Raw genomic sequence first — 13,468 nt, 5'->3', positions numbered from 1 at the left:
ACGATGTTAAAGATTTCATGACATTTGTGAGGGGAAAAAAAGGAGCCAGGATTCACCTAGAAAGTTATTGATTCATTTCCATCTCAACTCTTTAACCAACAGCATTTTCTTAGCAATATGGTATATAGACATATCCCAACATTATAGAACTTGTCATTAGGAAAGTTTGGGGTAAAGTGAAGAGTAAAGTGAAGACTTTGACAAAATATTATTTTAAAATGAATACCAGTAGTAATGGTTTTTCACAAAAATATCCTCATTGAAATGATTTCTTTACATTGGAATGTTTTAATCTGTTGAGTGGCCATCATAAAATTAAGAGCCAAATTGCTGCTTCTCCATAACGTCAATAACTATATAATCAGGCAAAGTATGCCAAACAGTAGCACTTTAGAATGATACAATTAGTGATATTCCTGTGGTCATGGAGAGTAGAAAGATGTGAAAAAGGGGAGGCAAAGGATGAGACTACTGCGGAAGTCACTATGCTTTATGTTTCTCAGTTTCCTCATCTGCAAAATGGGGAGGAGATAGTTTATATGGTTTCTAAGGTTCTTTCAAACTCTAAATCTATGACATTTGATGCTATGATCCTTGATCCCCCAGAAAGCTAATACACTCCCAGGGAAGGAGGATGAAAGAGGAGACATAGAAAAATGGTTTGGAAGACAGGGAGCCTGGCTTTCAGTCTCTCTAAGTCACTTTAATTATCTGGAACTCAGTTTTTTTTACTATAAAACCAGGGAATTGAACTAGATGATCTCTAAGCTTCCTTTTAGATTTAACACTTTATGATTGCATAGAATAACCCAATGTTCTCATGAGAATCATTGTACTGTTTTCTATCTCCACAATTTTCTGTCTATCCTGGCACACTGGAAATGACCTGATAAGTAATTAAGCATAGAGAATCTAATCCAAAGAAATCCCCAAATAATTGGACATTTCATTGTTTGATCTCTAAAAGGTGATACATTTCTTTTCATGAATACACAAAATTAAAAAGCGGTTTTTAAGCTCTTTGGAATTTCCATTGTCTGAGAAGCTGCCTCCATTGGAGGGGGGGGGGGAGAAGCAATTATATAGCCCAGTCCCATCTGGTGAACATTAATCTCTTTGCCTTGGGTTTCTATGGGAACCAATGTGGATCTGTTCTGTTGAGATACTTAGTTTTTGTATGTTCATCCTGAAATGAAGCTATGTGGCTTCAAAAATGTGTCATACCTCAAAGAGTAGCATGAGTTTGCTCTTTATTAAGTATGCTTCCTCCAAATTATGAAATTCAGAAATAATTTTTACAACTAAATAAGACTGCTTTTTGAAAGAAATCAACAGAATCTCTGAATAGTTTAAACATAAAATGTGACTTGCCTGAAAATATTTCTCATAGCCTTTATCAACTCAATCCCATTCAGCAAAAATTCATAAATTATCTACTATATGCAAGGGATTTTGCTGTGGATATAAAGACAAAAGACATAGAAATCCCTGTCCTCAAGGAGCTTATAATCTACTATGTACAGCTCTTATACAAATAAATGAATGCAAGGTCATCTGAGGTAGGAGAAAGAGTTAACAATTTGGAGAATTAGGGAAGGCTTCAAGAAAGAGAAAATACATGAGGTTAATAATAAGGACTCTGAAGGGAGATGAGGAAAGACTGAATTCTAGGCAGAGGGGATGATTGTGTAAAGGAATGTATGTTGGAAATGGAATGAGCTAGTAGTGCAATTTTTCTAGAACACTGGAGTATGATGGAGAGTAATGTAAGAGAAAGTTGAAAAGGCAGATTGGACCTATGCTGTGGATGGACTTAAAAACTGTGTTTTGTATTTTATCCTTGAGACAAAAGAGAACCATTGGAGGCTTCTGAGCAGGGGATTGTCATGATCAGATCTATGCCTTAGCAAGATCATTTTCACAACAATGTGGAGGAGGGAGGAGAGACTTAAAGCACAGAAACTAAATAGAAAACCATTTTAATAATCAGGAAAGAGTTATGATGAAAACTGCTGTGAGTGGAGAAAAGGAAAAATGTAAGAGATGTCACAAAAGCAATATTGGTGAGACGGCAACTGAGCAGTAATAGAAGACATGGTAAAGAATAACTCGGAGGTTACAAACTCATGTAGGTTTAAGGATTGAAAGAAATAGAGAAGTTGTGAGAAGAGAGGGATTTAAGGGGAAAGATCATAACTTCTGTTCTGGACATGTCAGTGAAACATCCAAGAAGAGTTAGCCAGAGCGTAATTGATGATATTGGGTTGGGGTTTAAGAGGAAGATTAGGGCTGAATATATAGATCTGGTAATCATGTGCATAGAAATGATAATACAATGCACTAGATCTGATGAGGTCACCAAAGGAGTATTAGGTGAGAAGAGAAAGCTCAGGAAAAAAACTTGAAGCTTAGTGGGCAAGAGATAAATGAGGAAATGGAATAAATGCTAAAAAGGAATAGGTAGTAGGAGACCCAGGAGACAGAAGCATTATAGAAAACAATTAATAATTTTATCAAAGTGACAGGATATAAAGTAAATCAACATAAATCATAGCATTCCTATATATCATAAACAAAACTCTGCAAGAAGAAATGGTAAAAAAAAATACCCCATTTAAAATAACTCTAGATAGTATAAAATACCTGGGATACACCTGCCAAAACAAATTCAGGAACTATATAAACAAAATTAGATTAAAAAAACTTTTTAAACAGATAAAATCAGATTTAAATAATTGGAGAAATATAAATTGTTCATGGGTAAGTGGGCCATTTTACCCAAACTAATTTACATATTCAATGCCATCCCAATTAAATTACCAAATTTTTTTTGTTGAATTAGAAAAAAATAATAATATTCATTTAGAAAAACAAAAAAGTTAAGAATATAAAATAATGAAAAAAATGTAAAGGAAGGAGGTTTAGTAGTACCAGATCTTAAATTATAATATAAGGCAGTTGTTATCAAAACTGTCTGGTACTGGCTAAGAAACAGAAAGGTAGATCATGGGATATATTAGACATACAATTTACAGCAGCAAATAAACAAAATAACCTTGTATTTGACAAGTATAAAGACTTAGGATTTTGAGATAAGAATTCATTATTTGGTAAAAAGAAAAAGTTGGGAAAACTGGAAAGCAGTATAGCAGAAACTGGGCATAGACCAATACCTTACACCATCTACCAAGCTAAAGTCAAAATGGATACATGACTTATATATAGAGAGAAATTTAGAAGAACATGGAACATATTACTTATCAGATTTATGAATAGGAGAACAATTTATGAATAAACAAGAGATAGAGAACAAAGCTAGGTACATAATGGATAATTTCAAATAAATAAAATGTTAAAGTTTTTGTATAAATAAAACAAATTAGCCAAGATCAGAAGGAAAGCAGACAACTGGGAAAAAATATAGACAGTTTATCAGATAAAGGTCTCATATCTCAAATATCTAAAGAACTTTGTCAAATCTATAAGAACATGAGTCATTCCTCAATTGATAAATGGTCAAAGGATATGAACAGGCAGTTTTCCACATTGTATTCTATTTTTTCATTCTTTTGATTTTGTTTTACAATGTCTTGCTATCTCATAAAGTCACTAGCTTTCATTTGCTCCATTCCAATTTTTAAGGAAGTATTTTCTTCAGTGAACTTCTGGACTTCCTTTTCCACCTGGCCAGTTATGCTTTTTAAGGCATTCTTCTTCTCATTGGCTTTTCGGACCTCTTTTGCCATTTAGGTTAGGCTGTTTTCTAAGGTGCTATTTTCATCACTATTTTTTGGGTCTCCTTTAGCAAGCTGTTGACTATTTTTTTTTTATGATTTTCTTGCATCACTCTAATTTTTCTTTCCAGTTTTTCCTCTACTTCTCTTACTTGCTTCTCAAAATCCTTTTTGAGCTCTTCCATGGCCTGGGACTGATTCATATTTTTCTTGGAGACTTTGGATGTAGGAGCTTTGACTGAGTTGTCTTCTTCTCGTTGTATGTTTTGATCTTCTTTGTCACCAAAGTAAAATTCTTTGGTCTGACTCTTTTTGTGCTGCTTGCTCATGATCCCAGCCAATTACTTGTGTTATAAACTCTTTGTTAAGGAAGGGGTCTGCTTCTAGTGTGGAAATGTACTGTCCCAAGCATTGGGGGTTTTGTGCAGCTGTTTCCAGAGATACTTCTAGGGCCCTGTAAATTTTCAGTTCTTCCAAGGTACTATGATCAAAGGCGAGGTGTTTACTCCTCTCCTGCCCTGTGCTCTGGTCTATGAGTGACTATAAGCACTCTTTTCTGCCTTGGAACCGTGAGGAGGATTTCCTTTCCACCACCACCACTACAAGCTCCACCATGCCAGTGCTCCTCGTCACCCCTGGACCACCACCCAGAACTGTGACCCAGATCCAAGCATGGGCAAAGCAAGAGAATTCTGCACCAGCAGAAAGATCCCTGCAATCCCCCTCTGACCAGCCACTTGATTCCTTCTCAGTCTGTGGGCCAAGAACTCCAGAAGCAGTTTCATTAGAATGTTAGGGTCAGAAGTTTAACTATAAGAGGTTCAGAAGTGAGTATACAGTGAAGACAGAAAAAAACAGGCAATCCTTTCTCAGACCTTGACAGTGAAAGTCAGGAGACATATGGCAGTAGCTTCAGGATATCATAGGGTCAAGAAGATGGTTTGGGGGATTTTTTTGAGGATTATTTTGTTTTTCGGATGGGGGAGACTCAGCCATGCTTGAAGACATTGAGGAAAGAGCCAATAGAAGGGAAGAGCTAAGGCAGAGAATTTCAAAATTTAAAAGAATGAATGTTAAAAAATGTTTTTACATGTAATTGGGGAAAAATAAAATGTTAAATAAATAAAAAATAAAGAAATTATCAACATCAAAAATGAAAGAGATAAATTCCCAACCAATGATGAAATAAAATGAGTTATCAGAAAAAAAAGAAGGGAAGAGCTGGAGAGGAACTAAAGATGAGCTAGGGAAGGAGTGCCTGTTTTGGAAGGAGTCTCATCTCTGCCGAGCTGAAAAACTCCAATCAATTGAAACTTTAAAAAATTACATAAAATATGTCAGCATGTCTCAATAAATTAATAATTAATTAATTAAGAATGTGACTCTGGGCAACAGAAAATGAACTTCTTGGCTCTTACTCACTGAAAACAACTGGAGATAGTCAAGTAACTGTGTTGGCAGGGTCCCTCCCTCCTTTTTTCCACACTTCAACACACAACCTCTCTCATTTCCTTTTCCTTTTCTCTGCTCTCCAAAGAAGAGTGGATAGGAGCATAGATAAAGAGTTGGAAGGGATCTGAGAAACCATCTCATTCAACCCCCTCATTTAATGAAGAGGAAACCAAAGCCCAGAGGGTTGAGGTCACTTGATGAAGATCATACAGTTAGTGATTGGCCAAGCAGCAATTTGAACCTCTATCTGGATGATAGTAAATTTGTTTTGGCAGGGAATAAAGTATTACTCATTAAATTCATATGATGAATATTTACTGAGCATGTCTCATATCCAACACACCATGCTAGGCACTGAGGGAGATAATCTCTTCCTGAAAGCTCATCCTCCTAATCAGCTTTTTGTCTTATAGAGTCCACTCCTATTCAGTACATCTATCTCAAACTCACATTAATAGAAACATGTCTCTCCTAGGAGGTAATCAGATCCCTTGCAACTTTCTCATTAGAAAGCTATTACTTCTTCCAATCCCCTGACTCTCACAAAGCCAATCAGAGGGATAGGAAAATTCCATTTTCCAACTAATGTTTTTCAATCATATCTCTTTCACCATCCCTCAACGACATCTTCTCACTTGAGGTCCATGGAATCCCTCTTTCCATCCTGCTACTTCCATCTATGGGCATATACAGAAGGTGCGAGCACAGGCATATAACTGCAAAATTTTAGCACTGTCTCATAAGAATTTTTTACCAACATTAAAGCTCAGAATGGGCTGAAGGTGCACCCCCTCCCCCCAAAAAAAGATAAAATATTTGCTTGTGGTGGATAGGATGATGATGACCTGATTACTGTGGCTAAAAGGAAAAGATAGATTAGTTTTTCCAGAGGACACTTCAGCCAGCAGTAGAAAAGTCATTTGCAAGGGAGTACAAGCCTTAGAACGCTCTGTAGAAAGGGGGAGGGGCAGAAAGAGATTTCTCACTCCCCTGATTCAGACATGATAAACAAACAAGGTTTTCAAACCTCAGATTTATAAAGAGATGCCAGTCTTATCTTTCCTGGTTTTAGGACTGACGCTTGTAGGATATTGAGAGGAAAAATAAAGGATCTTCATGTTCTATACATAATAATTTTGGATCCTTCCCTGCCCCTAGGATGCTCACCATCCCCTCTTTCTATTGGCAATTTCTTCTCTCCTGGCTTTTGGTTTTCCCCTACTGCTTGCAGGGGGCAGAAGGAGATTTCTCTTTCCCCTAATTCAGTCATGATACCCAGCAGCATCTCAAAGAGAGATGCCTTATCCAGTAGTGAGTTCAAGGCTTTGTTGGTTCAAGAAATTTTGAGGCACAATTAAGGGAAAAGAGATACATAGTCCAGACAGACCTGGATACAGTTTCTCAAGGGATAAAATAGATTCAAGGAATGAGACTCCTTGCAGGAGGGAAGGACACCAGGTACAGGCTTACAACTAGCACTAGCAATAGAGATTAGAGGTGGGGAAAGAAGCAGGTTCCGGGAATTCAGATGAACAACTTGAGCATCAGAGATACTACAGCCAATAGGAGCCAAGGAGAACTTTTGGGTTCTATGGAATGAGAAAAATTTTAGGCCTCACAGCACCAAATATTGTGAATTGCCTTTGCCACACAAGTATCCTATATGGGTACCTCATTACCACTGTACAGTAAGTTTGATCCCACTCTACCCATGAATACTGTGTGTATTTGTGAGAGAGTGAGCCTAAATTTATGGAGGTAATGTTTTATAGTTACTATTCTTACCCTAACATATTAATAAATGCCTTTGCTAAGAGTTAGCTGTGCCTATTTACCAATTCTTTAGATGAGGCATATTAGTAGCGGCCCATGAGCTATAGTGTTAGGTCTGAAGGTGGACCTCTAAAACTTAACAGCTATCTTCTCAGGACCCAACATGAGTTCAAGGTAGGGAAGTATCTGGGCACGTGTGGCAGGGTGAACTACATATGCTAAATAATCTCCAATATTCTTCCAATGCTGTTTGATCATCCTTCTACTCTCCCCTTGGTATATCCATACATCATTCCCCACAGTTTGTTCAAATCCTTTTCTAATCTTCCTTCAACCCCACCCACATAATTAATACTTATAGCAGATGACTAAGCTTCCTACTTCACTAAGAATACTGAGACTATACCCTTCAGCCTTCCCTTTTCACTTTTCAAATGTCTCAGCATCGTCATCCACTCTCTCCTACTTCCCTCTGACTACCTTTGCCGGTTCTTTATTCTCCCTCTGATTCCCTAGTGTAAGCCTTCTTCATCCATTTTCATTTCTTATTCACTTCATGGAGACTCCAACTACCATCTCTAAATGGATCATACCCAAATCTCCCTTGCACAGAACACTAGCTCCTTGAAAGCAAAAACTTTTTTTGTTTTTTGTCTTTTTATGCTCAGTGGTTATCAAAGTGCTTGGCATGTGGTAGGAGCTAATAAATTCTTGTTGAATTAAATTCAAATCCTTTCAGGATTAAATTCTTCTAAGCTCTAGACCCATATTTCCAACTATTGCTATAGAGAGGGGTAGAGAAATGGGTTATAGATACAATATTGGATACTCCCTACATTTATGGAGCTAGAGGTCAAGAAGGAGTCTTAGAAGCAATGGTAAAAGTGGTAGGGGGAAAACAAAAATCCAGGAGAGAAGAAATTACCAATAAAAAGAGGGTGTAGTGAGCAATGTAAGGGCAGGGAAGGATAAAAAAATGATAATATATAGAACATGAACATCCTATAATTTTCCTCTTGATATCCTAAAGTGTCAATACGAAAATCAGGAAAGGTGAGACTGGCATTTCCTTATAAATTTGAGGTTTGAAAAACTTGTCTGTTTGTTTCTCTCCCTCTCTCTACTGATGCATCATTCTCCTCCATTAAGGTGAGTGTCAAAGTTGGGTTTCTAAGCTCAGTACATAAAATTTTTTTCTCATGTAGAAACCTTATTTTGACCTATTAGCTTGATAGCCTCACCTAGTGTTCTTACCAGCACCCCAGAATCTGTTCTCATGGTTTCAATTGTTATTTATATAGTGATGATTCTTAGATTTAATTGTATTGTCCTAATCTCTCTCTTTCTGTCTTTCTCTCTCCCTTTCTCTCCCTCTGTCTCTCTGTTCCTCTATCTTTGTCTCTCTGTCTCTGTGTGTATGTGTCTCTATGTCTCTGTCTCTCTCTGTGTCTCTGTCTCCATCTCTCTCTATCTTTTTGTCTCTGTCTCTCTGTCTCTGTCTCTGTCCCTCTCTCTCTCTCCCTTAACCTCCAGACTCATCTCTGCAACTGCCTATCAAGGCATCTCAAACTCCATGTCCTTTAGACATCCAACTCAACATGTCCAAAATTGAACTCATTATCTTCCCCCCCCAACATACACAAATCTCAAAGTTCCCCTCTTCCCAATCCTGAACTTCTTTATCACTGTTAAGGACATGACAGTCCTCTCATGCACCCAGGCTCACAAGCTCGGTGTCAGCCTTGATTCTTCACTACGTCTCACTCTCCATAGCCATACTAGCTGGGCAACTGTGGCAAATCCACTTAAATTCTCTTTGCTCAAGTTTCTTGAATTGTAAAATGGGGATTACATTAGAACATACCTTTTTAGTTTTTTGTTTGGCTAAAATTGGATAATATTTATAAAGCACGTAGCACAGAGCTTGGCATATAGTATGCACTTAATACTTGTTCCCTTTCTTCATTCCTAAATGTTGGCCAAGCAGTTTCATTTTCAGTAATGCAAACTTGACCTATATTTGACAAACTTTAAAATTTTAAGTAATCTAAAATTATCTGAAACTGGCTCTACCTTCTACATTGATTTCTGGAGACGTTAATAAATGATACGTTACAAATACAGAACAGAATCAGCATCCAGGGAGCTTGTAAAGTGCTTGTTAACTTAAATTTCTCTCTGTGGTTTTTTTTTTTAATTTCTCTTTTAAAAGCTATCATCATCATCATCATCATCATCATCATCAAGCATTCATGTTTTTTCCCTCCCACCTCCTTCTATCCTCCAATAAGAAAGAAAAGAAGGAAGGAAAGAAGGAGGAAACAGAAACAAAGGAGAGAGAAGGAAAGAGGGATGGAAAGAAAGGAGGAAAGAAGGAAGGAAAGAATGAAGGAAGGGAAATGGAACTCTGTCATGAAATGGGCAATGTTCTTTATAAATCCTCTGGAATCATGGTTGATCATTTAGTTGATAAAAGTTATTACAAAGTTTTCAAATAAAATTTAACAATCAAGATAACTTTTCATAGACTCAAAAACCAGTAAGTATAAATTTATAATAGACCATTTAGAAGTTAATATTTTAGATTTTGGTGTTAGTTCAGATATTGGGGGGGATGCATTCCATTTAGAGTTTGAGTGCTGGTATGGCTTATGAAATTGTAGTCAAAGTTGGAAAATATGATGGTTCTTTTCACTGATATGGGAATCAGAAGTAAACTGTAGAGGGCAATGATCCCAAACAGATGAAGTAACAGATGAAGTAGCCAAGGAAACAAGTGTTGCCCACTACGATTAAAATCTACCCACTGAAAAACAAGGCAGAATGTATCAACTCTTAAAGGGAATTCAAACACCCCACTAATCCTAATATTGAAATAAATTCAATAATTTTAGCCTCGCATTTAGTAGTTGAGCTATATTAAAAACTCTATATTAAGATGGATCTACTTAACGTCATTGGAGATATTGGCTCTCACTTCACCACAGGAGCACAAAATAATGCAATATAATTTTCCATAAATGAGCCTTCATGTTTTCAAATCAATATTAGCAGCAGCCTTCTGTAGGTACAACCCAAACACAGGAAACACCTGGCAGAACATTTTGAGGTTATATAGAGAAGTGAAAGCATAATAAAATCACTGAAAAGAAAATTAGGTTTAAGGTTTATCATTCATTATACCTCTCCCACTCAAAACAAACAAACCCAGCTCTTACCTAAAGCTTTCATACACCTGACTGTCTTGCTCCAAAGAGGTGGTTGGGTTCTAACACACTTGCTGTCTGTAGCAAATTCAATTTCAATGTTGTCACCAATTATTTCATCTTTCAAAAGAATGAATATGTCACCAGGATCCTACAACATATAAAAAAAAGTTATATCCCAATCAACCTTTGGCCAGATTTCACACTGAACAACCACAGTAAGTATTAGTTAAAATGGTTATTGACAATGATTAGAAAAGCTCTTTCAATGAGTTCTCTTTGTTATCTTATCTGGAGCATTTCAAGATGGCTACACTATAATGGGCCATATCTACAATCCTCAGGGCTGTGAGATCAAGAGAAGTAAGGCTATGTGAAAATATAACAAGCTGTAAAGCTCTGCACAAACAAAAGTTATCATTAAAGATATGAATTCTCCTCAAGTCTTAATAATCATGTGGATTAAGTAGTTGTATCCCTATATAATTAACATTTTAAGTTATTAACTTAATAAACATTAATAAAGAAAAATAATCAAACATATACAATAAGGAGAAATCCTACATAAATCCTTGGCATTTCATAAAATGAAAAAAGGATAAACAAATAAATAAACAGAAAATATCTTTAATCTAACTTTTAAAGTCTGGGGTGCTTTTACTTTTGGTGTTGTTATAGGGGTGTATATATATATATATATGTATACATACATTTGTATGTGTGTATGTGCATGTATATGTATGGCTGTGTTACATGTTTATGCACATGTGTATACATGTGTGGTATATACCTACAGGTATGGGCATACATACACACATATATGTATAAAATGTTTGTGCATATGTGTAAGTATATGTATGTATATGTGTGTGTGTATGTATACACAGCCAGTACCTATCCGAGAAGACTTCAACTCAAGTCTTCCTGACTCTGAAATTAGTTCAGGGGCAGCTGGTGATGCAGTAGATAGAGCTCCAGCCCTGGATTCAGGAGGATCTGAGTTCAAATCTGGCCTCAGACACATAACACTTACTAGCTGTGTGACCCTGGGCAAGTCACTTAACCTCATTGCCTAACTCCAACCCCCCCCCGAAACAAACAAAAAACAAACTCTGAAGTTGTTTCTCTATCCACTATATTAAGCTATTTTTTAGTCTGTTGTCCTTCTTTTCTATTTAATTTTTTATTAATCTATTTCAGCACAATATAGTGTTGAGAAGTAAAATAATTACATTTATTAGGAAAGTTTTTTTAAATAAAGTAGGAATTTAATAAAATTATATTTGCTTTTATTTATAGCCTCTCATGAATGAAGAGTATGGTCCTTTCTCTTCCTTTCTTTCCTTCCTCTTTCTCTTCCTTCCTCTTTCTTTGATCTTGTGACTTTCTCTTTTACTTTTATACTGTCCCAGCCCATTCAGATGACTCAGAAAAGTTGATGGTTAACAAACTTCCCTTATCTCTCACCTTTTGCTCCCATGCTCCTTCCATCTTCTCCCACTCACAGAGACCTGACTCCACCCAAACCTATTGCATACCTAGCCATTCTCTTTAATATTGGATGCATTCCTTACACTTAGACCAGGACATGGAGTAGGCAGACATGGGTTACTCTTCACTCTCCCTTCCAGACCTTCCCTCTACTGTCATCACTCAACAACATCTTTTCCATTCCAGTTCAGTTTGTGCAGATTTATCATCCTATCCAGACCCTGCTGGCAATTATCTGGAGCCCTTCATTCTCCTTTCTTCCTCATTGAATCCCATTCCTGGCTTATAGTCTTGGTCATCACTCTAACTACTGCCCTTATGCTAGGGGACTTCAATATACTTCTAGGTCCTCCCTCAAACACCTCCACCTCCCAGTTCATCAATTTCCTAACTAATCACTCCACCTCAGCCCCACAAAGCCATAATCTCATCATCATCATTGACAAGTATTCCAGTTTTGATGATCCGAAATTTTTTATTCCACCACAACCTTTTATCCTTCTATCCCTCCTTCTGTCCCACTCCTCATAAGCCTATTATCCCTCCTCATATTATATATATATATATATATATATACACACACACACATATACACATACACACACACACATATACACACACATATATATATATATATATACATATACACACATATATATATCTTGTCCTTTCATCACTCAGTACCCTCCTACATTATTACCCTTGCTCTGGCTTCACATTCCTCCTTTCTCAGTTCTTACTCTATAGTTAAACACTTCAACTATTCACTTGAATGATTTTTTCATTTTTAATCCCTTGCCTACTTGTCCTATTGATATTCATACCTTACCAAACCTCAATCCTGTACTACTCCAATCATCTGTCGCCTTTTCTCCTACTCGTGTGTTGCCAAACTGTGCTGAATGCAATCATATGAGCATGTTCACTGGATCCATTAATTTTCTTTAATTTTTTTTAACATTAATTGGGCATTCAATGCATCAAGGTAATATTTTCATTCTCCCCTAAATGAATCTATAGAGAATAAAGTAGAATCTATAGAATAGAGAAGACCACACTTTACACTTCACTGAGAAAATAGAGGAAATTTGCTGAAGGGTCACTCTTTTCCTCCCATTCTATATATAAAATCTCATTGTTATTATCCATTACTTTTCCCTCCTTTACTTCAGTCTCTACTCAAGAGGTGGTACTTCTTACCAAGGTCAATCCCTTTTCTTGTACTTTTGATTCCATGCTCTTCCATTTCTCAAGGCGATTTCCCCCATGACCACCCTGTCTTGGTTTGCGTGTCTCTGTGTGTGTGTGTCTTTCTATTTCTATATGGCTCTCTCTCTGTCTCTCTCTGTCTCTGGCTCTCTCTATCTCTGGCTCTCTCTATCTCTCTGTCTCTGTCTCTCTGCTTATCTTTCTCTCTCTGTCTCTGTCTCTGTCTGTCTCTCTCTCTTTGTTTATTTTCTCAGTAAAGTATGAAGTGAGGTCTTCTGATAGAATCAGTGCTGACCAAACTGTTTGACTGAATATTCTCGTTGTTGTTGTTGTTGTTGTTGTTTTAACACTACTCTCTCCTGGTTTTCCTCCTAACTATTTGGATGCTCATCTGCACTCTCCTTATCTATCGCCTACAGTGATTGTGTCTTAGGGCTTTGCCCTGAGCTCTAGTCTCTTTCCTATATAATTTCCTTTTCTGTTGGTAATCCCATTAATTCCCATGGCTTCATTTCTAGATGCAGATGATGTTTAGATCTATCTATCTATCTATCTATCTATCTATCTATCTATCTATCTATCTATCTATCTATCTATCTATCT

At 36.7% G+C, this 13,468-nt stretch overlaps 1 protein-coding gene across 2 annotated transcripts in view; it reads right to left on the bottom strand.

Annotated features, from left to right (window-relative positions):
- BANK1 (B cell scaffold protein with ankyrin repeats 1) overlaps positions 1–13,468 on the bottom strand; it is a 394,230-nt gene that overhangs the window by 268,444 nt on the left and 112,318 nt on the right. For both annotated transcript variants that reach the window (XR_003568363.1, XM_027853422.1), the window contains exon 4: positions 10,178–10,316. Coding sequence is in view for 1 of the 2 variants with exons in the window: in XM_027853422.1 (XP_027709223.1) it covers positions 10,178–10,316 (139 nt within the window). In the remaining variant the exon portion in view is untranslated. The remainder of the gene's footprint in view (positions 1–10,177; positions 10,317–13,468) is intronic.

This window comes from Vombatus ursinus, unplaced genomic scaffold (genome assembly GCF_900497805.2).
Source record: "Vombatus ursinus unplaced genomic scaffold, bare-nosed wombat genome assembly UNPS02009975.1, whole genome shotgun sequence".
NCBI lineage: Eukaryota > Metazoa > Chordata > Mammalia > Diprotodontia > Vombatidae > Vombatus > Vombatus ursinus.
Note: the sequence above shows the minus strand (reverse complement) of the source record. Positions and strands in the feature narration are given on the sequence as shown.